Source organism: Petromyzon marinus, chromosome 48 (assembly GCF_048934315.1).
Source record: "Petromyzon marinus isolate PM22_M1 ecotype Great Lakes invasive population chromosome 48, UKy_Petmar_22M1.pri1.0, whole genome shotgun sequence".
NCBI lineage: Eukaryota > Metazoa > Chordata > Hyperoartia > Petromyzontiformes > Petromyzontidae > Petromyzon > Petromyzon marinus.
Window position 1 is genome coordinate 1,865,525 of NC_133714.1, and position 22,961 is coordinate 1,888,485.

The following is a 22,961-nucleotide window of genomic DNA, read 5'->3' on the forward strand; positions in this document are numbered from 1 at the left end:
ATTCCCGGTACAAAGACAAAGATCCCCCGTGTAGCCTTTACATACTTGGGGGAAAAGTGCCGTTCGCAGTAGCACCTGTGAAGGTCGGCCCGGCACACGAGAGGGAGTTGTGGCCAGCAGCCACGGCCGGCCGCCTCCCGTGTCCCGAGCGGCGATGTTTACTACACACCGCACCAGGTTATCATTTTCAGGCTGGATGGACCTAGGGGAGGCCCGTGGCCGGTTCGTGTAGTCGTGACCTGTGTTGGTGTGGTGGCCGTGAGAGGGAATCGAACTTCGGGTAGCCCAGGTTCGTGGCGCAGTGCGCTAACCACTGCGCCACCTCTCCCCACACCCCAGCATCGCAACTAGGAACCCACAAGCAGACAACATCGGACTCTCCTGTTAAATTAATTCTAACGAAATGAGGAATTGTTTGGTTTGTCATATGCGTGGCGTTTGTGTTACCGTACCTGGTTTTATTGGAAAACTGGTGTACAACAGCGACAATAATAATAAAACACTTGTTTCGCGTGATTTTCTTTTAGTATTTGGTTGATGCTGGTGAATTGTGACGTCGTCGGCTTGCACTCGGAAGATTGGCGCTGTGTGATTGATTATTGGCACAGTGTGATTATTGGAGCGGTGTATTTGATTATTGGCAGGGCGTGATTGATGTTTGGTACAGTGCGTACTAACACGTGAAAGTAATCGTTGTACACGCAGTGTGGTGAAGCCTATGGGGAGAGGCTGGTTCTCGGCAAAGTAATGTGGAATTTCCACAACTGGCTTAGGGCCTTCATTGGAGATGAGGCCCAGTCAATTGTATTTATTAACCTCGAAAAGCCTCCCCGAGTCGCCAGATTATTTTTCAGGACAGCCCTACACTGGGTTGTTTGGTAATTTTCATGAATTAGCGATCGGCTTATGGGCTAGTAAAGTGTAGCACCCAGAGAAACGAGGGCATGACATTCAAAACTCCACACGGATGGATTCAATAATCCACTGCCTTACTGCCATCCCTTGGTCGCCTTGTAGGTGGCCACGTGATTATATTCGAATCGCACTGTGCTCATTAGAATTGCACAGTGCTCGTATATTATCATCATCATATGCAGAGCCGGTGGGAAGGTGATTGCCTTCTGCTTCAAAGGGATCTCAGAGAAAACTCGGTGACATCCGCTTCCGTGGGCCGTTCGCCAATAATGAAGGCTTCCCACTGCTCGTAGTCCCGTGATGCGGCACCGGTACCAAAAAATCTGATAAAATCGTTTAAAATTACCCGTTTGTTTGTATTATTATCATAAATCAACCAGACCTCTGCAATACAACCGCTGTAATAATATAGAAGGGTACGGGGCGTGGGGAGGAGCGTGAAGGGGAATGCGAGGCAGGGCAGAAGAGGGCGGCCTATTACGCAGGAGGAATGAATGACCACATTTCCCAGGGCGCCCTTGAAGGATACCGCGCCGGGTTTATTTTAAGAGGCGCCCCTCTTTTACCCTTGGTGTAACTTGCAACGCCAGCAGACGATCACCTCCGTGCACACGGCAGCGCACACACTGGGCAGCGAGAATAGCTGACCCAGGCGAAACCTCCCCGGCACAGATGTTTCTATATTATTTTTTTGTTACAAGGTATGGGCAATAGGGTGGCGGGATGTTAACTACCTCGCCTAGTATACAGGAGGTCGTGGGTTCAATCCCGACCCTGACGCCTGCTGTGTCTTTGGAGTTTGCATGTCTCTCACCATCATCATCATCACGGTGGCTAGGAGATGTTGGCTACCTCGCCTGGTATACAGAAGGTCGTGGGTTCAATCCCGACCCTGACGCCTGCTGTATATTTGGAGTTTGCATGTCTCTCACCATCATCATGATCACGGTGGCTAGGAGATGTTGACTACCTCGCCTGGAATACAGAAGCTCGTGGGTTCAATCCCGACCCTGACGCCTGCTGTATATTTTGAGTTTGCATGTCTCTCACCATCATCATGATCACGGTGGCTAGGAGATGTTGACTACCTCGCCTGGTATACAGAAGGTCGTGGGTTCAATCCCGACCCTGACGCCTGCTGTATATTTGGAGTTTGCGTGTTCTCCCCGTGGTCGCGTGGATTTTTTTCCGGCTCCTCCGGTTTGGTCGATTCTAAATTGGCTGCGATAAATGTCCACACGATACGCCGCTTCGTTGAGCTATCATTTGTGATAGTCAGGTCGCTTCTGAAAAACAGCGTTATTGCTCAATGGGCCTTACCAGGTAAAATAAAAAATATATATATTAAATAGTTTTTAAATACTGAACTTTTTTCTCACCGTACGTAGCCAAACATGCTCATCGGAGGTGCAATCCCACCCATCGCGCTTAAAAACAACAACAAAGATACATCCCAATGTTCTTCCTTCTTGGGAAGTTTCCCTCTTCAGCGCTGTTCATTCATTCGCCGGGTGGTGGGGGTGGTGGTATAGTAGTGGCCTGTAATTTAAGCACTGTGGAGGCAGCAGCGAGAGTTGGTGGATGACACACACACACAGATATTGTGAAATCCCCTTCCCCGTGGGCGTCGAGGAGCCACCGTGCCCTGGCTCGCCAGGGGAAGGCGGCAGTACAGCAAATTTACTAATCGCCATCTGTTTCCATCTGTACGGGATGGACGCGCAAGACTTGTAGGTTTTTTTTCTGTCCAGGTGCTCCGATTTCCTGCTTGTTGTTGTGTTTATGTTTTGACGAGGGTGGTTGTAATTACCGGAGAAACGTCGCACTCGAATCGCAAATGTTGTGGGTTTACTCTGCAACACACCGGTGTGCTGAACTAGTAACGAATTGGCATGTGTTTACGTGAGAAATGTCACGAATTGGCTGTGTCGGGTGGTGGCGTGTTTAACGACTCTTATATTTACGCGATCTAACCCAACAAACCCCTCTAAATTATGGACGTGTTTAGTTTGTTGTCCTTCTGCCCCACTCCGGGCACCTCTGCGATTATCACGGTTGGCTACGTATACGGTGCGAAAGAAGTTCAACGTACGTGGGTATTCTGCACAGGGCCCTACCTGCCCCCCAGTGGACCAAATCACCGCCACTGGACGGCTGTGGGAGACACGAACGGCGTCTTGGCCCGCGCGTTGTCCAACCCCCCCCCCCCGGGGTGTGTGCACGCCCAAAGGGGGGGCTCGCGACTCGGCATTTTGTTTTTTTATTTGGGCCCCCTCGACCTTGAAACTGCAAAGATGAAAATCGCCCCACTCGCGTTCATTCGCCATTTACGCTGCCGACATTGCTTACGCCTTCGTCGGGAGCCCTTTCGTGGAACGTCAAACAAGCAGGGCGTCAATCCACGGCCTCCTGATGTCAGTGACTGTCTGCGCAGGCATTCGATATTATTCTCACCTTGAGATTGTTATAGGAGTATCGGTACTGGACGCCTAAAACCAGACAAGAAATATTTATAACAACCCCCCCCCCCCCCTAAAAACAACTCCGCGTCTTCCTTCGTTGCTGCTGTAGCTCACGCAGGATCACGGATCCCCCGTGTAAAGTAGCCGGGCAACTGGCTAGTCCGGGATCATCAACCTTGAAACAAATTCAATGAACTGAAACCCACGATCGTGACCGCATCGTTCTGAACGACGTACTCAGAAGTCGCTCGTAACCAAAAATAATTGATCAAATTGCACGATAAATAAGAAAGTGAATGATCAATATCGTCGAATTCTATCGCGTAAACGTGGCCATCTCGTGTTGTTGCTGACAGGTGATTGGCTGCTACATGCGGAGTGATTGAATAACCCGCAGCAACGGCTCTTACGAAGAGATCGAGTTACGAGCTCACTACAATAACTACAATTACTTCGACCTACACGGATGGTGCGTCTCTCTTACGCCGTAAGCGTTTTTGCTCTCGCGCCTTCCTCTGGTCTTCGTCAAGCACTCGAACATCCGATGAGCATGGTGGGCTATGTACTGTGCGAACGAAGTTCAACATAATACTATGCTATACACTACATACTACACTATACACTACCTACTTTATACACTATACACTACATACTACACTATAAACTACATACTCTATGCACTACCTACACTATACACTACATACACTATACACTACATACTACACTATACACTACATACTCCATACACTACCTACACTATAGACTACATACAATATACTACATACTACACTATACACTACATACTCTATACACTACCTACACTATACACTACATACTACACTATACACTACCTACTGTATACACTACATACTACACTATACACTACCTACTTTATACTCTATACACAACATACGCTTTATACTACACTATACACTACATACTACACTATACACTACCTACACCATACACTACACTACGATACATTTCCATAATACGTGAAAGCCTACGTGTGAAACGATACACTTCTCTACAATACACTATACCACGATACTAAATTGAAAACTCATTTCTTGATAATTGCTTTTTAGTGTTTAGTTTGTTGTCCCCCTCCCCACCTCCAATGAGCGCGGTTGATTGGGGCCGTATCACGCGATGCGAGAGTGTCGTCCCATAACGTTTCGACGATAGCAGTTGGGGACACAAGTTAACTCTTTTCTGTTGTCAAATGGTCATCCTATCAGAGCATTTCCTTTTTCACATAAATAGCAAAGATAAATGGAACAAAATTTGATAAGTGCGCTCAGCACGTGGAAGTGTGCGCGTACCTGGGAACTCCAGGGAGCGGTGGGGTAGCGGTTAGCGTGCTGCGCTACGAACCGAGTGACGATTATCTGAATCGGTCCTATGCCTCCCCTAAGTCGACTGAGCTTAAAATGAGTACCTGGTGCGGTTTGTAAAATCATTGCCACTGGCGGTCGGGCGTGGTGCTGGCCACCCACCTCCTCGTGTGCCGTTCTGGCCTTCAAAGGTGCTCGCTAACAGCACTTTCCCCAAACAGTCTGTTAAGGCTACTCGGGGGATCTTTGTCTTTGTACTGGGAATTGCAATGTGAGGACCACGCGGATTGGAGGACACAAAGCGAGTCACAGACATCGTTTTGCCTCTTCATAAAATTGGGCTTCGGGCAGGGTACCTCGCTATAAGGGACGGTGGCCGGCGGTCGAGACGAAGGATGGAATAGCAGCCACAGGAGAGGAACACGTCGGAAAGTAGGTGCGAGCGCGAAGACGGAGCGACGATCTCTTCTGGTGTGTAGGTGCTCGACGCATCGCTTTACTACAGGACTACGAGAGATGTCGACGGCTTGGGAAAGGTCTGCATTCAGCAGTAGATAGATCATGGATGATGATAGACTATTACCTTGTTCCCCAGATTATAATACGCTTTGGAAAACCAGACGCACCCTGATTATTTGGGGCTATTTTTTTAAAGGTGTGTTTTAGATTCGAGAGTATAAACGTTAGCATGGAGCGCCATCTTCCAGGAGATGTTAATGTATGTATGTTGAACTTCTCTCGCACCGTACTTAGCCAACGAATGCGACGCATTAACGTCGGTAGAGTTTAAAACGTGTCTTCTGGAACGGTGTATTTTCTGACTTACAAGACGCTCCCCCAACGTTTGCTTTACAATATAGGGGAAAAAACAGTGCATTGTAATCCAGAAAATACGGGGCGTTTTTTTTTTACTTTCCTATCAGCGTGAGAAGAGGGGAATAGATTCCACTCCAAGCGAGCTACTTGTGGAGCTCAGCGGCAGTGGGGAGAAACGGTCGCTTCACATCACCTACTCCCACTTATCCCAGCTCTTCCCTGCCGCTGCTGCTGCTGCCGCTTCTCTTCGGACGACACCGCGAACACCGAGAAAGTAAAACTGCGGCTGAAGCTCAGGCTGGAGATGGCCGGAGTGGCCGGCAGCGACGATGTCGACGACGACGAAGATCGCCCTTTGGCACGACACTGGCCCGATTTGTGGCCACCGGTCCCCGACCCAGTGGCCGCAACCCGTCGGGAGCCCGCCCTCGTTCCCGACCTGGCGCCGACTCCGCACGGCCCGAAGTCATCGGCGCCCTCGGACAAAAAGTCGCCGCCGGAGTCCGCGTGCTGCCAGGGCACGAGGTCGTTCCTCCTACGGGCGCAGACGGAGCAGGCTAAGAGCGCTCGTCTGGCCGGAGCCGACGGCCCGACGAGCCCAGCCGCCGTTTGCTTCCGCGAGGCGTTCGCACGTGGCGGGTCCTCTGGTCGCATGTGCGCGTCCGCTCGAGCCAGCGCCATGTGCTGCCGGAGGCGATCGTCACGGCCTCTGCCCTTATTGTGCTGTGGGGAGCGACTGCCTGTCAAAGAAAGTAAAAAATAAAGTATACGCAACTGCAGTCAGTCACACGGTTGTTTGGATTTTTTTTCCGTAACCAATTATTCCAGTTTTTACATCTATATACGGGGTGATTCAATAATGTTTTAACACTTCTGAGAATTTGCAACAATACCACGAAGAAATGTGCTGCCTCCAGGCTCTGGAGACCACCTGGAGAAGATTCCAGGCATGTGTTGACAATGATGGCGAACAAGTGGAGACTCTGACTTATTGAAGCTATTAACTCTCCATTTGTTATCATGTTACAGTGTATTTATTATCCGTTCTTTTTCCATTAAAAACGATAGTTCCATACCAAGTGTTAACATTTTTTTGAAGCACCACGTATATATTCCAATGACAGTTTGGAATTACATTGAGAGACAAGTGAACACGAGGATGAGAGAATGTACACGTGGTTAATAAACGTCATTCAAACTGTTACGATAATACATTTTGGCTTGGGCACTATTCGTCATAGCTTAGAAGGGAAGGTGGCCGATGGGCACAAATAACGACAGAGTGAGAGTCAAGCAATAGAACGCGCTTAGGCTCAGCCTTAAAACGAATACCTGGGGCGGTGGGTAAACATCAGCACCTGGGAGACAAAGGCAGTCTGGCGTGGTGCTGACCGCCCACCCTGTCGCGTGCCGTTCCGGCCTTCACAGGTGCTCCTCGCTCACGGGACTTGCCCCAAAAGGCTGTTCAAGGCTATGCGGGGGACCTTTGTCTTTGTGTCGCGGTGTCCACGACAGCGAGACGATGCTGAGACCCTCACCTGTGTCTCCGGGAGCTGGCCCTCCGCGCGTTGCCTGCACCGTGGCGTCGGCCTCATCCCCGTGGGTCGCGAGGCGCTGGCATCCTCGATCCTCCTCGTCGACACTGCCGCCGCCTGCGCACGATCAATGCAGTCGGCACGGCCGTCCACTCGTCGTCTTAAGCGCGACAAACTTCCCGTGGAATTTTAGTCACGTTCCCGCCCTGTCATTCTCTGAGTAGCGTCGACTGAAATAAGACGGACGTTTGGCGAGAATAGTTTGCCAATGTTGGTGTGAAGAGCACGGCATTTCCCCAATATCAGATCAGATAATCATTGAACTCAAGTAAATGTATTTTTGTTGTTATATATCGTATAGGACTTTACATAAATATCCAATTACCATTGTTGGTCTACCTCCAATAACATCGAATTATTTCAGTATGCATGTCTCGGTAAAAATTTTGTACAAATGTCCCAGGAGAAAGAAAAAAATCCCAGCTCAAAACAGAGGTGGATCTTAAGGAAAGAGGACATCTCTTAACTTTGTTGGTCGATAGTCCACTCACAGTCGTCGTCAACAAAAATAAAAAATAAGAAAGAAAAATACTTCGGCGCCAAATAATTTTCGGCGTCAATTTCGTCGACGAAAGCATTTTTTTTTAAACTGCACCTGCGCCAAGCAGGGGCCTCTTGTGCCACGACCGTGTCCTTCCAACATCGCCCGGCACGGGCACCTTCCCACTGCGGCCAGCGCGATCCAGCAGCTTCATGCCGTTGATGTTGAGCATGGCTGTGTGCTTCCAGCAAGTGGATGTGCGCCTCCAGTCGTGCAATCGTCGGAAAGAAGGGATCCTGGGCACCGTTCGTGTGCTTTTGTGCGTGTGCGCGAGTGCATCCGCGTGCGTTGCTTGTCACATGCACTTTCACTGTGGGGATTGAGGACTTCCAGGAGGCCTTGATAATTAATGAATTTGTCCGTGCTCTCATTACAAAACTGACATAACGCTGAGGCTCCTCTGATGCGCGCACAGGGAAACCTCATCATGGTTACGTGGCTCATGTTGCGTCCGCGTTTGTATTGTCACCAGCGCGGACTTAATAATGACGGTGGGTGTGATGATTCACCGCCGCTCACCCTTCCCAGCTCTTCCCCCAGAGATTCGAAGAACTGTCACAATGGTATTGGAAGATTATATATTTTTATATATCGAAGTGAATGGTAGCACCTCTGCTCGGGGTGATGTGAACGCCGTCACGTACATGAATAAATGAACACGTGGATTCTTACGCACGCTCTGTAATGCATGTTATCACGATCTTATGAATCAATATCAATAAATGAATCTATTAATAATTGACCTGTAATGCACAGCCCTTTATCAATACACTGCAGGGTGAGAAGCTTCCCCTCACGCCTTTCAGTCACGGAGGTTGTCAGTTCATACTTCACCACACTGGTCAGTGGGGTGCCGTTAAACAGGTTTAGATATCGCTTGAGGTAGCAGGGTTCATGGCGCAGTGCGTGACGCACCCCATGAGCTTAAGAATTGGTGTTAATGAAATGACACATTATTACACCCCGTTAAAAAGGGCAATTATTTACACAGGAAAGTGTCACTGAGTCTCAATGCTATCTTTCAGAGGAGGGTCCTGCAATCTGATGTTGGGCCAAATTTACATTGAGGAAGTGTTTGGCTTGAAGGAGAGAAACGGAGTAAACCCGGAGCAAAACCCCACGCACGAGTGGGAGTAACACTCAACATTGTCATCTCCTGGCTATTTCCAAGTCCTGTAGTCACGCTATTAACCCACACATGCAGAGGCAAGCTTCTCTGCATGCATTCATGCATCCTAGGCAACCGAAACGACTTTGAAGTAATGGAGAAGACCACCGGTAGAGAGTAGCTCGACATAATTCACCGCATTTGGCACTGCATACGTACGTAGAGGGGATGAGGAAATTCGGAACGCAGAGATTCAGACGGGTGGCTATATAAGACGGAGAGAGAGAGAGAACAGAATTATTCAAAGCGACGACACCAACACTAGACGGCAGAGAGTGGAAGCCGTTCAAGTCAGCGATATCGTCGCTGCTGAGCGGACGAAACGGAGCTTAAGATGCGACTCTTTAGACTGGGCCACGCGTGGTGTTCTGTTGTTTCACCTGATGAAGGCTACATGTGTTGTGGCCGAAACGTCGTGAGAATGTTATTGTCTTATTTTATTTTATTATTTTATTCTCATTCTACGTGACTTTACCGAAAGAACCAAAGAAGATGAATCCTTGCAGTCACGAAAGCTTTAAATCGAAATTTAATGAGAGAGCAATTGCCACCTTGCTAAATGCTCCTCTAAGACTTTCCGGTCAACGATCAGGGTGGATTTATTGCCGGCTCAAACAAGCAAAAGCGTTTGGTGATAAGCTCCAGTGGTGGTGCGACGGCAAAGCGAAGCAAGCAATCGCTTGGGCCCAAGTAGCTCAGTCGGCTATTAGTCCATGAATAAAGTAGGGGTGAAACAAAATACAGCTCACATTTTAATCCTAATAAGCATAAAATTTTTTAAAACGAACTTTAAAAAAAGGTTTGTTTGTGTTGCAACCGAAACGTCGTATTCTATTATTAAATTTATTTTCTTTCTACGTGATTTTCTACGTGACTAAACCTCCATCGTTGTGTCTCTAGTCTACATCTGTAAATCCACGTCTGTGTGTCTGTTCCCCCATTTGATTGAATCTCCATCTCGGACACGAGTCGTTTTTCACCTCTACCCGGAGTTGACCGCACAACGTGGGGGAGCCTCCAAACCGGTAATATAAACAAAAATGTTTTTTATTTGCATATTGTTCTTAAAGTTATTTGTTTACCTTTCCTATACTTTGCGCTCCTATCGTGTTGTTGTATTGTTTGTGGTTGTAACGTTCTAACATTTTGTGAAAAAGGGCGTTACAGCTCATCGGATTTCTCCAGCATGAATGCACATTCTGATTCTGTCTGCTTAAGGGCGCCCGATGCACCAGCACCAACGCCTAGGAACGAACTCACATTCGGCAATAATACCGCTTTTAAAAGTGAAAAATATGTATATATATCGGCAACGTCCCGTGCAATGGCCCTTCTTCACAGCACAATGGGGACCAGCTCAGTCAATAAAATCACGAGCCGTGGGCTGGGTTTGGGGACGCGAGTTGGAGTGAGTAATGCGTGTTGGGTTCCATTGCCTGGCGAACTGACACCAGCTCGCAGTAAACTCAACACCGCAGTGCGCACTCCGCCTACTGAAGTGTCTTGCTTTCTTCTCATGTCGCAGGCTTAGGGAGCATTCATTATTCACGCCACCACACCCGTCGTGATGTCAGGATTGAGGTGGGGCGAGTACCGTGAAGTTCAAGGCGGGCGGACGCCTTGAACCTGCGAGTGGATTGTATTCCGCGTTGAAAAGCAGGAGCGATGCACGCCAACGGGTGAATCGTGAGCAAAAAGTCAGGGATAGAGTTATGGGGGTCGAAGCATGCTCACCAACCCGGCCTACAACCCAGGCGTCGGCAACCTCAATAACAAATAGAGACATTTTTTTCGAATTCGGTAAAAAACAACCAAAGTATTTCAAGAGCCGCAATGCAATTTGAATACGAGAGCTGTGGTCCTTCATGAATAACGTCAAGAAGCAGTCCTTGAAGTGCCGCAGGTTGCCGACCCTTGCCACATGGTAACTCTGGACTCCCATGGTCAACTGGATTCCCATGGTAATATTTACTTCCATGGTAAACTGACGTTCATGGTAAACTGGACTCCCATGGTAAACTGGACTTCCATGGTAAACGGGACTTCCATGAGGACCTGGACTTCTATGGTAAAGTGGATTCCCATGATGAACTGGTCTTCCATGGTAAAATGGACTCCCATGGTAAACTGGACTTCCATGGTAAACTGGATTCCCATGATGAACTGGTCTTCCATGGTAAACTGGACACACATGGTAAACTGGATTCCCATGATGAACTGGTCTTCCATGGTAAACTGGACTCAACATGGTAAACTGGACTCACATGGTAAACTGGACTCACATGGTAAAACATTTTTTAATGGACTTCCACGGTAAACTGGACTCCCATGTTCAACTGGACTCCAATGATGAATTGGACTACCGTCGTAAATTGCACAGCATTATTCACGAATGACATTGATAATGACGTCACGTGTAACTGTCTAAAAAGCTCAGATGAAGTCATGAACGCGTCACGAACATACAAACACGTTACATGACGTCATATCAGGATCGTGCATGGTCGACGTCCCGCACTCGACGACGTCACGCACACCCCTCCCCCCCCCGTTAACATCCACGCCCGCTGGCAGAGCACCGTGCGTGATGACGTCACGAGCAGACGTCTCCCCACCGCCCCTCCCGGCGTGATGGCGTCACCGGCGGTACAGTAAGGTCGGTGCGACGCGGTGACGTGCTGTGTCGCGCCGTGTTGTGACGGTTGACGTCATCGGGCAGCATGGCGGCGCGCTTGGCCGCACGTGCGGCGGTCACGGGCCTGGGCCGGGCAGGAGGAGGCCGCAGCCTCCTGGGGCCCGCGGCGCTCCCCGTCCGCCGCCTCTGCAGGTGCGAGCCCCGGGCTCATTGGGGGGCAAGCGGCTAGGGGGGCCCCAGTGTCGATTGTGGGGGGCCCAGTGTCGATTGTGGGGGGCCCAGTGTCGATTGTGGGGGGCCCAGTGTCGATTGTGGGGGGCAGGAACGAGACAAAACCTAGCCCCAGAACGCTACCACTCATTCGCATCTGTTTTGTTTTGTTATTTCACGAGCTAAGGGCCCACTGAACTATGTTGCTATTTTTTTTCAGAAGCGACCTGGCTGTCACGAGTGATATAGCTCAGCGAAGTGGCTTATCGTGTGGACATGTGTAGCAACCACATACTCTTAAGCGGATGTTTTTTTTTTAAATGTGGAGTGGGAAGAAACAGGAGAAACCTGGAGAAAACCCCACGGGGATCACGGAGAGAGAGACACGCAAAGTCCAAATATACAACGCATCGTCAGGGTTGGGATCGAGCCCAAGACCTCCTGTATACCGGGCGAGGTAGTTAACATCTCGACACCGTGAAACTCGCTCAATGTTGAACTGAGGACGTATCTCAGTCGCCAAGTGAATGCCCCCCCTCTACCTCCCCCCGTGGTCTAAGCTATTGGTGGAAACTCCACAGGTGGCGGGCGACACCGTCTGTGCAGGGTAATCACGCGTGACTTGCCACACAATGGTGCTCGGGTTTCAGGGTGCTTCAAAAAAATGTTAACACTTCGGAGAATTGGCAACAATACCACGAAGAAATGTGCCGCCTCCGGGCTCTGGAGACCTGGAGAAGATTCCAGGCATGTGTTGACAATTATGGCGAACACGTAGGACTTTTTGAAGCAATTGACATACATTTGTTATGTTACAGTGTATTCGTTTTGCCATTGAAAACGATAGTCGCATGTAAGTGTTAACACTTTTTTGAAGCAACTTTTATAGACCTTTCGCGCGATGATGCGATGAGTCTTTATACCCACGTTGAAATATCCACAAGTGCCCGGGTCACTACGCCTTGGTGGCGTGGACAGATATCCTAGTTGCATCATGCACGTCAGGGCTGTGCCCCCCTTCATTCGGTGCTTGCAAACAGCATTTGCCCCCATCACGTCTAGCAAGGCTATACGGTGGAACGTCTTTGGTTAAGGGATTGTGTATCCTGTACATGTGCAATGTTCTGTGTACGGGTCTTGAGTACAAGATCTTCGGGAAGGTGTGCGTTTGTGCAGCTACTCAGCTCAACGGGCTTCACCGACGACTCCTTACTCCAAGACCTGTGCACAGGTCTTGGGAGTAAGGAGTCATCGGTGTGCGTATGTGTACACATCTAAGTCTAGATTGAAAACTAATTTCCGTAGAACTGATTTTTGTGTTTAGTTTGCCCTCCACACCTCCGATTAGCGCGGTTGGCTACGTACGGTACGAAAGAAGTTCATACAAGGTTCTGTGTGCGCGTGCGTGTGCGTACACTTCCCCTGGGCGAGGGCTTGTGGCTTCAGAGTCTCGCCGTGCGCCGTCTCTTGTCACCCGCAGGCCGTTGAGCGGCGCCAGCCCTTCGGACGATGACCTCTACGAGAAGACGACGGTGACGATGCTGCAGCGAGACTCGCCCAACACGATCTTCGTGGACAGCTACGGCCTGCACGGGTTCACCGTCAACGGCAATCGCGTGATCGGTCCGTGCGCCATCATCCCCCATGCCATCATCCAGTGGAACGTGAGCACGCACTCCCCGGCCGTGTCTGTGAAAAAGAGCTTTATAGCTCATCGGATTCCTCCAGATAAATGTGCTGATTCTGGCAACATTTTGCAGGGGGATTTATTCTCGCCCTTGGGTTTCTCTTCACCACAGAACATTCAGGAAAATGGAATTGGTCAAGTGTCCCAATCAAGGGTCCGACTCTTTGTCAGTCAGAATGCTATGGATTAGTAATATATTTGATATTTACTCTTCTGCATTGGTGGAGAGCCCCCGTGAGTAACATGAACATTTTGGTTTCTTCACTCAGGTTGGAAGCTGGAAGGATATCAGTGAAGAAAGCTTATCATTGTTTTACCTTCTGGAGCCCCGAATAGGTGAGGATTCAACAAGTGAATAAAGAAATCGCTCGAACGCTTCCTTGCATTTACCTTAAATCGTGATGCCTGCTGTTTATTACATTTTACAGTCAAATGTTTTTCCGCTGAAATGAGCATTGAGGTGGGTTGCACATCTCTGTTGGTGGTCCAGAGCCAGTAAAGTAAATTCCACATTCAAAAAATGGCAAGCCATCTTTAGGGAGGACCACTGTTGACTCTCCACGAAGTGGCACTCATTTTATGAACTCGGATGGTAAGATGGGATATTCAATCCACAGCCAGAGTTTGAACTCGCAAGGTCATGATTGCAAGTCTAGCATTCCGTCAATAGCTCCACCTGGCCAGAGTCCAGATATCAGAGCAATGTTTGTTAAAGCCAGAACCCTTGCACAAAAGAACCTCACTTTAGACACTCAGCATCATCACCACCAATCGCAGCTCCTATTTTCAGATCCCATTTACGCTTTCGTGCTCCATTCTACTCCCAAGTCTGTTGCCCGGTCTTGGTACGGAATGCCCAGCGTAGTGTCGCGTGTCGCGTGGGTGAGCAGAAATCCTCGTATTGGGGACAGGCGACCGAGTGGAGCGTCTGGATGCGCAGCTGCTGCGCTTCATGACACGGCAGGGAGTCGCCGTGGAGGTGCAGGACACGGTGAGCGCTCATGCTGACTTTCCCACCGGCTGTCACCCAGTTCCCACCCTCGTAATTTAATGACGCTTTTCAAGCAAGGTTGAAAGCGTTATGCGTTGCCGTAGTTTCTAAAGTACGATACACTCCACCACCCCCCCCCCCTGTATTTTAAAGCAACATTTGGGGAGGGGGGCATTTTAAAGTCTGGAGAATACGCGTTTTAATCAACGTTGTTAAGAATCATTCCAGGTGACAGTTCCCGATAGCTATTCCACTACCACTCAGAGCACGGACAACTGGAATAATCTTCAAGAAGAAATCCCCATTTTTTTAAGCAGCACGTTCATCGTGACGTATGGGTCAAGAAAGGAGTCCCACACACCCGTCACTTAGCACGGTTGGCTGTGTACGGTGCGAAATAAATTCAATACATGTCACTGACACGTAGTTGTGAGACCGGGACGATTTATGGTGGTGTCGGGGGTTTGGCGGCGCACGGCAGGACAAGACTAACAAGGAGGTTGAGCATTCATTCATTTGCAGCCTAAACTCAAAATAAAATTACAATTTGGGGTAGTGTTGTCAAAACCGGTTAGTGTCACCACCAGAAGAAAAGAATGCACAGCACGCATTCGTACTCTTTGGTTCTTTCGGTAAAGTCACGTAGGTATAAAATAAAATAAATCACGACGTTTTCGGGCGCAACACAAGCGTCCGCCATCAGGTGGGAAAGCGTGGTCTGCTGCTGAGGCAGACCTTTTCAAACAGTCTGCCTCACACTGTTTTTGGGTTAGCTCGCGTAAATATAAATGCGTAGTTAAACCTGCCACCACCTGACACAGCCAAAAAGGTTTGTCACGTAAACAAAACATGCCAATACAATACTAGTACAGCACACCGGTGTGTTGGAGAGTAAATCCATTGTAATTTATGACTACATTAACCCTTCCCCCCACCTCTGATCTTCGCACCTGATTGGCTCACAAGTGACGACATCACATTTAACCCCTCTATTTAAGACCGAAGCAGGAGGATTTATACACAAATCTGGCTGTTGCCTGATACTGGTTTTTATTACTGGCGAAACGTCATACTCAAATTGTAATTGTGGGTTTACTCTCCCAACACACCGGTGTGCTGTACTGGTAACGAATTAGCATATTCAGTTTACGTGACAACTCTTACTAATTGCCTGTGTTGGGTGGTGGCGTGTTCAACGACACATTTATATATTCAAGCGATCTAACCCCAAAAACCCTCTAATATGGTTAATATTGGTCGCGAAAGCCTTCGTGTTTAAAGAGATGATTCTGTTGCTGGCTGATGGCGCCCCCTGCTGCTCCCCCCCCCCGCACCGTGCTGTGTGCTGTATCCAGGGCCACGCGTGCTCCACATTCAACTTCCTCGTCAACGATCGCCGCCTGGTGGCTGCAGGACTCATCCCGCCCACGCAGTTGGAGTGACCGCGGTCGACGTGCGGCAAGGGGGAGGCCATGGGGAACCGCGGTGGCTAGGAGATGTTAACTCCCTCGCCTGATATGCAGGCGGTCGTGGGTTCCATCTGGGGGACCCTGCTGACGCCTGTTGTGTATTTGGAGTTTGCGTGGATTTCTCTCCCCGTGGCCACGTAGATTTTCCTCCCGGTTCTCCGTTTTTTCCCCCCTTACGTGTTAATTTTTTTTATATAGAACGCTGCATCACGCTGTTGGTCTGCGCCAGGTTAAGTTTAATTCGGGGGGGGGGGGGCAGGGCTATTTATAGTGTATGGGGGCCCCCTCTTTGTATTTTAAGTTAATTCCCTTGACTGTTTTACCAACACCCATGCCCCGGTGCCACACAGTTATTTCAGTTCCGGTTTTTAAACATTAATGTACAAATTGTTAAGCTAAATATATCAAAGGTAAAAGGAACAAAACTATTTTAAGTTTGGCAAATAACTTGGAGTAACACATAGCGATACTTTGGCTCAAATAATAAAATTACACAACAATCATTATATATCCGTATAATTTTTTGGGGTCTCTCAAAAGCGGAGGGCCCTGGTAGCAGCCTCGAACGGCCAGGACTGCGATAATCCGGCCCTGGCTGTGGTATCCAACCTGGGCTTCATTGTAAAGGAAACGATCCTTCTGTGGAATGCGGGATAATACAACTGTCGTTTATTCGGATAAAAAAAACACGGATACACGTGTGAGTTAGGCTATGAGGAGGTATTCGTTGGTTACCTCTATAATGGGGGGGGGGCGCGAAGACAATGCATCGTCTCAATTTATTGCTTCTCAAAGTCAAATCGATTCTCTTGCCAACGTGTTTTCTGTCATGTGGGCACCGAGTCGCTGACCCCCGACGAGTGTGGAGCGGCTGATAGTTCAACCGGCGTGCGCGCAAAAGAAATATCTTTCACAAGCACGGTTCATTCACAACCCGGATAGTCTGCCCGCGGGGTGATCGACAGTTGAAGCATGCGTGCGGGACGTCGCGTTTATGAAAATGTGCAGCGTTGGCAGCGCGCTGCGTGCGTGTCGATTTGAGCCGTCGAAACGCCGCGCGGTAGCGTGTGCCGAATGTTTACGACCCGAAAAAAAGCGACAACTGTGAACGGTGCAGGAGTCTCGGGGAATTTTGCGGTCTATGGATGGAACAAGTCAAAGGAGCTCTTCTCTGGACGATGTTTTACTTTGAAACGAGGAGGAAATGGAGGTGATTAAAATATCTCACGCCACACGATTACCTGTTATGCATTTTTGGTGAGCTGACGGTGTGTTGGATTGTCTTTGTGTTTGGCAAGATTTTAACGTATGATCACTTTGCGTATGTATGTTGAACTTTCACACCGTACATAGCCAACCGTGCTAATCAGAGGTGCATATATGTGTGCGTTATGGAGGACGTTTACTTAGTGTCCTTGCCATGCTCGGCAAACTCGGGGGTGGGCCCACACATTGACAACTTACCCACGCGGTCTCGCCCAAAGATGCGTGCTAATAAGTGTTTTTTTTACATTTGTGTTCTGTCGAGCGTGAACATTTAGACTCGTGGTTGCCATCTGGGTTTATGAATTAATTAGAACATTCTTGAGTTGTGAGCACGTGAAGGTTCAGCCGGTGGCAGCTCGTGGCTATGGTTTGAGGAGGCTCGGGTTACCCGTTGTCAGGGTGATTCATTCGCAGGTGTAACGTGAAGGCATCTTGTAATGGTGATGCATCAGTACCGGGTTCCCACCATGCCAGTTCTCCAGTTAGAGTTTGTAATCAGCATTGTGGCGGTAATGCTGAGGACGCAACTGCCGCGGGGTTCAATCTAAGTTTGATTTCAAAATTGTACAGGAAAAAAAATCCATTAACACAACTTTGGATAACAACAGCTAACGTAAGGTCAAGTTGCACTGAAGGTCTGAGTGAATAATAATACAATCAGTATGAAGTAGTCACCAAATGTTTTATTCGTCGTAGATACAAACGCAGTCTCGATAATGTTAACGTTGCTGCAACTCGCACATTCTGAATGCACGTGCGGCAGCTGTATTGGCCCAGTGGCACAACAGCAGCTGGTAGTACCATTCGTGGATGAACCTGCTTGTGTTTAGTTTGTTGCACGGTTGGCTATGTACGGTGCGAAAGCTTTACAACACACGTGTGTTTGTATAATCAGTCCGGCTGTAGACACCAGTGGACAAACCTCGATGGGTAGCATGACCCCTCACTCTACCCTAGCACCCACGAATTTTATCCCGTCCGTGCCTCTGGTGAATCGGGCCCAGTCACCCACAGCCCTGAGCTGGCGGGGCTCCGGTTGAAAACCCGAGAGGAGGAGGTGGTGGTGGTGGGAGGAGGAGGTGGTGGTGGTGGGAGGAGGTGGTGGTGGGAGGAGGAGGTGGTGGTGGTGGGAGGAGGTGGTGGTGGGAGGAGGTGGTGGTGGGAGGAGGTGGTGGTGGGAGGAGGTGGTGGTGGGAGAAGGTGGTGGTGGGGGGAGGTGGTGGGAGGAGGTGGTGGTGGTGGGAGGAGGAAGCTGCGCGCTTCGTGGATAAATCAAACGGCAGCCCCTGCGGCCACAACAAAAGCCACAAACACCGTGGCCATGAAACCCAATCGGCACGCGGCACCGGGCCCCCACCAAGGTGATGCGGCCGTGAATTATTAAGGCCCCCCCCCCCCCTTGCTCACAACAAACCTCGGTGCCAGGAGAAAGTGAGCCGATTACCAAACCGTGAGCAGTGGAATGGAGGGTGGTGGTGTGGGGGGGATTGTGACCGTCTCCGGTCGTGGGTGCCAAGCCAGGGAACAGACCTTGCAGTGTTCTTCTCTCCATGCTGCATTCCAGTTTCCTTCCACACGCAACAAAGACAAACAAAAACCCATCCTTTATAAAAGGCGATTGAACAAAACAGCCCCCTCCCCCCCCCCTCGTGAATCAATTTGAATGCACGGTTGGATTGAAGGCCTCAACGGCGCTGTGGCTTTCCACGGGGGTTGACTGAGCCGTGACCGCATTGTTTGGGGCAGCGGAGGAGAAAAGGGGGTGTTGGGGTGACCTTCCCGCTCGCTGAGCGAAGGTCGTCGGACTCGAGGCGTCGACGGAACAGCCTTGGGGGTTGTAGAGTGGTGGAGACCCAGTAATATTATAGTACTAGCCCCAGGGGTCGGCAGACCTGCAGGTCCTTGAGGACCGCTTCAGTCCTCATCTAATCTTGTGCTCCTGTTCGCTCCCTGTGGAGCATAAGGCCGCAACGAGGCCATGCCGGACGGTCTTTAGCAGCTTTCCCTTGCGACTGCTTAGTGACGTTATTTATCAGGGACCCACCGTCTCGTATTCACCACCACGGTACATTGTGGCTCTTGAAATGTAGATTTGATTTTACCGAATAACGACAAAAATGTCTATTCTTTTTCCGACCCCTGTACTAGCCCCACTGAGATCACTTATCAAACATTGCCAATAATTAGCCTTAGAAAAGACCAACACTAGTGAGAATAGAAGCAATAGGTTTAAAAAAATCATGAAATGAAACTTATAATTAGATGAAACCTAAGGGGTAGGGACATTTTAGTTAACTTTGGCAGACAAGACTACCTAAGCCGGAATCTTAATTAATAATTAAGACGATTGAAGGGCATATTGGTTAAGGGACATCAATAATATGGTTAAAAGACATTAATAATGAATTTCAGTCAAAAAATGTTAATTAGGAAATAATGTAGTTAAGTAAAATAACATGAATGAATAATGAATACATATCAATGCACTCTTAAATGGTTACAGTTATGACATTGATAATTCTCCACAGTTCCATCCAGTGGAGGTTCTTCCACGAGCAGTGGCGTGAGCGAGCGAGTGCAGGGCTCCACCTTAACCACCCTAATTCAGCTTCAGTAAAGATTAATATTTGGTTAGCTGTTACTCTGACGAATGCCGAAAACTCGTAAAAAATCCGTTTGAGAGTGTTTGGCTGCTATATATGCTCACGTGATAAGCCACTTCGTTTGGCTATTACTTGCGGCCAGGTCGCTTCTGAAAAGAGAGCTTCAGTGGGCCTTACCTGAGAAAATAAACATAAACTAGTTCAGTTTTGGTTTAGATGCTCAGTTGAGCAAAGGAGGCACGCACGTTTTTTTTTCCTGCAGCCTCACTCAACTCACCCGTGTGTTGTGATAGCCAGCTGCCCTACATAACGACGCACGGCATCTGCGTTGGTCATAAGATGTGGGGTGGGAGGGTGGTGGTGGACTGAAACTTAAGGAATAAGGCGACGAGTCCGTATCAATTTCTCTCAACGTGGGGGATTGGCGTGGTAGGTGGGGGCATCACCGCGTGCGGTGTCAAATCCTCCGTGCACCGTCAGTCTCCCCCACGGCATCCACGCGGCACCCGGCGACTCGGACCAGCGGTGGATCGTGCGTCCACGTGGGCGCGACCCGGCCCGGCCCTCCCGCCTACCGACCTGCGCTGCGCAAACCATGGAGGCTACTGCCTCGGCCGGCAGGGGAATTCGCGACGGCAAAAACGCAGGTGACGCCGCGGTGCTCGCCGCGAGCGGTGACGGAAACGCACTCCGGTATATATATATGTGTGGTTATGTCGAATTGTTATTGACTCGCCACACGCCCGCCGTCCAGGTCTGGCAAACCGAGCTCCGCATGTCCCCCGAGGGAGGCGCCCCTCTCTCGGCGCGCCCCGAAACCGCGAGCGCACCGCCGCCTGCGACCTGACCCCCTGGCCGTGCGACACGCGACACGAAGAGGCCGAGGTGCCGTTCGCCAACGCCGCCACCGCCGGAGACGCGCCCGCGGAGACGCGCGACGAGGAGAGCAGCGCAGAGCGGCTGTGCGTTTTCTCACCGTACCTCCATCTGCGCTCGAGATTTGCCCCAGTTGTTCTTTTTTTGTACGTGCGTCCGTCGAACTTCTTTCGCACCGTACGTAGCCGACCGTGATCGTCGGAGGCGCGGGGGTGGGACAACAAACTAAACGCAAAAAAAAACAGTTCCAAAGAAATTAACTTTCAATCTGGATTATTTTAAAGCGCATCGCTCCCAGTGGCTTCCTAATATCGGGAGGAAGCGCGTTCCAGACGGCTGCAGAAGCGCATCTGAAAGCGTGCGATGCGGTGATCGTCTTTGTTCGATGGACACCCAAAAACTGCTGCTGCTGCTGCGAGGATAACCACCGGAGTTCGTGTGGTTTATGCTCCTTGTGGTTCATTTGTGGCAAGCACTTTGTGTGTAATGTGTGCGACCATACAACGTAAATGCTTATCCTGACCCGCCTTCAACAATTGGCTTAGGTATACATCAACCTACGTTCAGTTTCTTATCCTACCCCCGCACCTCCGGTACGGCTGGCTATGTACGGTGAAAAAGAAATTCAACACGCACACATACATAACCTGCTTTTCTTTGTGATGGTAACCCTTCCATAATTACTTTTGTTAGATTACAAACTTGTTATGTACCTACCTGCTTGCATACATTTATACTCAGCTGAATGCTTTTGCATCGTCTACGGCGAGATGTAATGCCATCTTTAGTATGATTTCCCATGGGTATGTAGCATGCACACCTGTTAACCCATACGGTTTACTCCGTATTCTTGTGCAGGGAAATAGAGTTTTCAGGTCCATACGGCGTACAGCCGCTTCAATACGGGCAACAAAAACATGTTTGTTTCGCCATTGTGATGGGACTTTGTAGGATGAACGTTGAGATTTGTAAGGGGCACGGGGTGACCAATAAGGTCTGAATTGGTCTGTAATGAGGTAGGCAATGATTAAGGGTTGACAGCTGTGAGCATGGTCGTGGTCATTGTCTCAATATATCTTAAATTTGGTTTTGCCTGCTTATTGACATTCCTTCATATATTGATGAGTGATTGCAAGGGCAATGCATAAGTTATCGAAGCATGTTCTTCGTCTGCATGTTTTATGCAACGCATGTGTGCTTCATGCAGACGTGATGCCTTTTGATAATTTATATAATAGGAGTCTATTTGGCGTTTGAACATCTCAACAGCTCCTGTATTCTGGAGCGGGCAGCGTCATGACTGTCCTCGTTTCCATCGGCAATTGCGGGATAGCACGGCACAAGAGCCCGCTTAAAAACCAAGCTCCGTCATCTCCGCGCACGGGAATTCCTCATAATGCACACGCGTGTGCACCAGTGCCGGACGAAGCTAGTGCGGGGCCTGTAGCATATTGTTGTAAAGGGGCCCTAAATATATAATTAAAAAACACGTTAATATTAAAACACAATTTTTTTTTACTTGCACAGTAAATGTATTGTATTTTTTATTTGCTATAGAGCAACAGATAATACGATAAATCGCTGACCTTAAACACCCAGTCGTTCGTAAAAGTTGAAGGCGGTATAGTACTATAGTAATAGAGCAAGTGCAGAATCATTGAACCGGAATTGATAGCTTGAAAGCGTTTAGCGCGGGGCCCTTGAAAGTGCGGGGCCTGTACTACACATGTAGTAGCTGCTACTACACATGTGTAGTAGCATCTACTACATGTGTAGTAGCTACTACACATGTGTAGCAGCTACACATGTGTAGTAGCTACTACATGTGTAGCTACTACACATGTGTAGCTACTATACAAGTGCAGTAGCATTTACTACATGTGTAGTAGGATCTACTACATGTGTAGCTACTACACATGTGCAGTAGCATATACTACACGTGTAGCTACTTTTGCTACTACGATCATCCGGCACTGGTGTGCACGTATCCCCCTCCACTCCGTCCCCCACCTCACAGGGGTACAACACAGACAGCGGCCTCCACGCGTCCACGGCAGGCGGAGCCGTCCGCCGAACCTCGGCCGCTGCCGGGGCCGGACGCCCCCGCGTGCTGCCAGCCCGGCGCCATCTCCAGCCTGCGCTTCAGTCGCAACTTCACCTTCTCGTTCTTCGAGCTGCCCTACGAGCCCGGCTTGCGGCGCGACGCGCGACGCAGCCGCGACGTGCGCGTGCTCATGAACCGGGTGTTGCACTAGCGCACGCCGGGGGGCCGGGAGGGGGCTTCACGGAGCTGTGGGGGCTACCGCGACTTTGCTCGATTTCTTGAATCCAGATTGTGGCGTGGTTGGGTCCACCGGTTCGCGTGTGACTTAGCACGTTCGTTCCTCGAT

At 49.5% G+C, this 22,961-nt stretch overlaps 1 protein-coding gene across 3 annotated transcripts; it reads left to right on the forward strand.

Moving 5' to 3' along the window:
- Positions 1–11,499: 11,499 nt before the first annotated feature.
- NDUFAF3 (NADH:ubiquinone oxidoreductase complex assembly factor 3) lies at positions 11,500–17,063 on the forward strand. 3 transcript variants are annotated; one of them, XM_076074439.1, is made up of 6 exons: positions 11,500–11,661; positions 12,008–12,136; positions 13,160–13,343; positions 13,636–13,702; positions 14,257–14,357; positions 15,713–17,063. In XM_076074439.1, exons 1-6 carry the CDS (start codon positions 11,555–11,557, stop codon positions 15,797–15,799), a joined length of 675 nt encoding a protein of 224 aa, XP_075930554.1. In that variant the 5' UTR covers positions 11,500–11,554; the 3' UTR covers positions 15,800–17,063. The 3 variants fall into 3 exon arrangements, with proteins under 3 accessions (XP_075930554.1, XP_032828258.2, XP_032828260.2); XM_032972367.2 differs by lacking the exon at positions 12,008–12,136 and having other exon boundaries at positions 11,505–11,661; XM_032972369.2 differs by lacking the exons at positions 11,500–11,661; positions 12,008–12,136 and adding an exon at positions 12,160–12,286.
- Positions 17,064–22,961: the final 5,898 nt, after the last annotated feature.

What these genes read in the sequence shown, in the direction of transcription:
- NDUFAF3 (XM_076074439.1), top strand. Translation starts at nt 11,555, where the DNA reads ATGGCGGCGCGCTTGGCCGCACGTGCGGCGGTCACGGGCCTGGGCCGG. An exon ending in CCCGTCCGCCGCCTCTGCAG is followed by an intron (nt 11,662 to 12,007) that starts GTGCGAGCCCCG and finishes TTAAATGTGGAG; the next exon opens with TGGGAAGAAACAGGAGAAAC. An exon ending in CCTCCTGTATACCGGGCGAG is followed by an intron (nt 12,137 to 13,159) that starts GTAGTTAACATC and finishes TGTCACCCGCAG; the next exon opens with GCCGTTGAGCGGCGCCAGCC.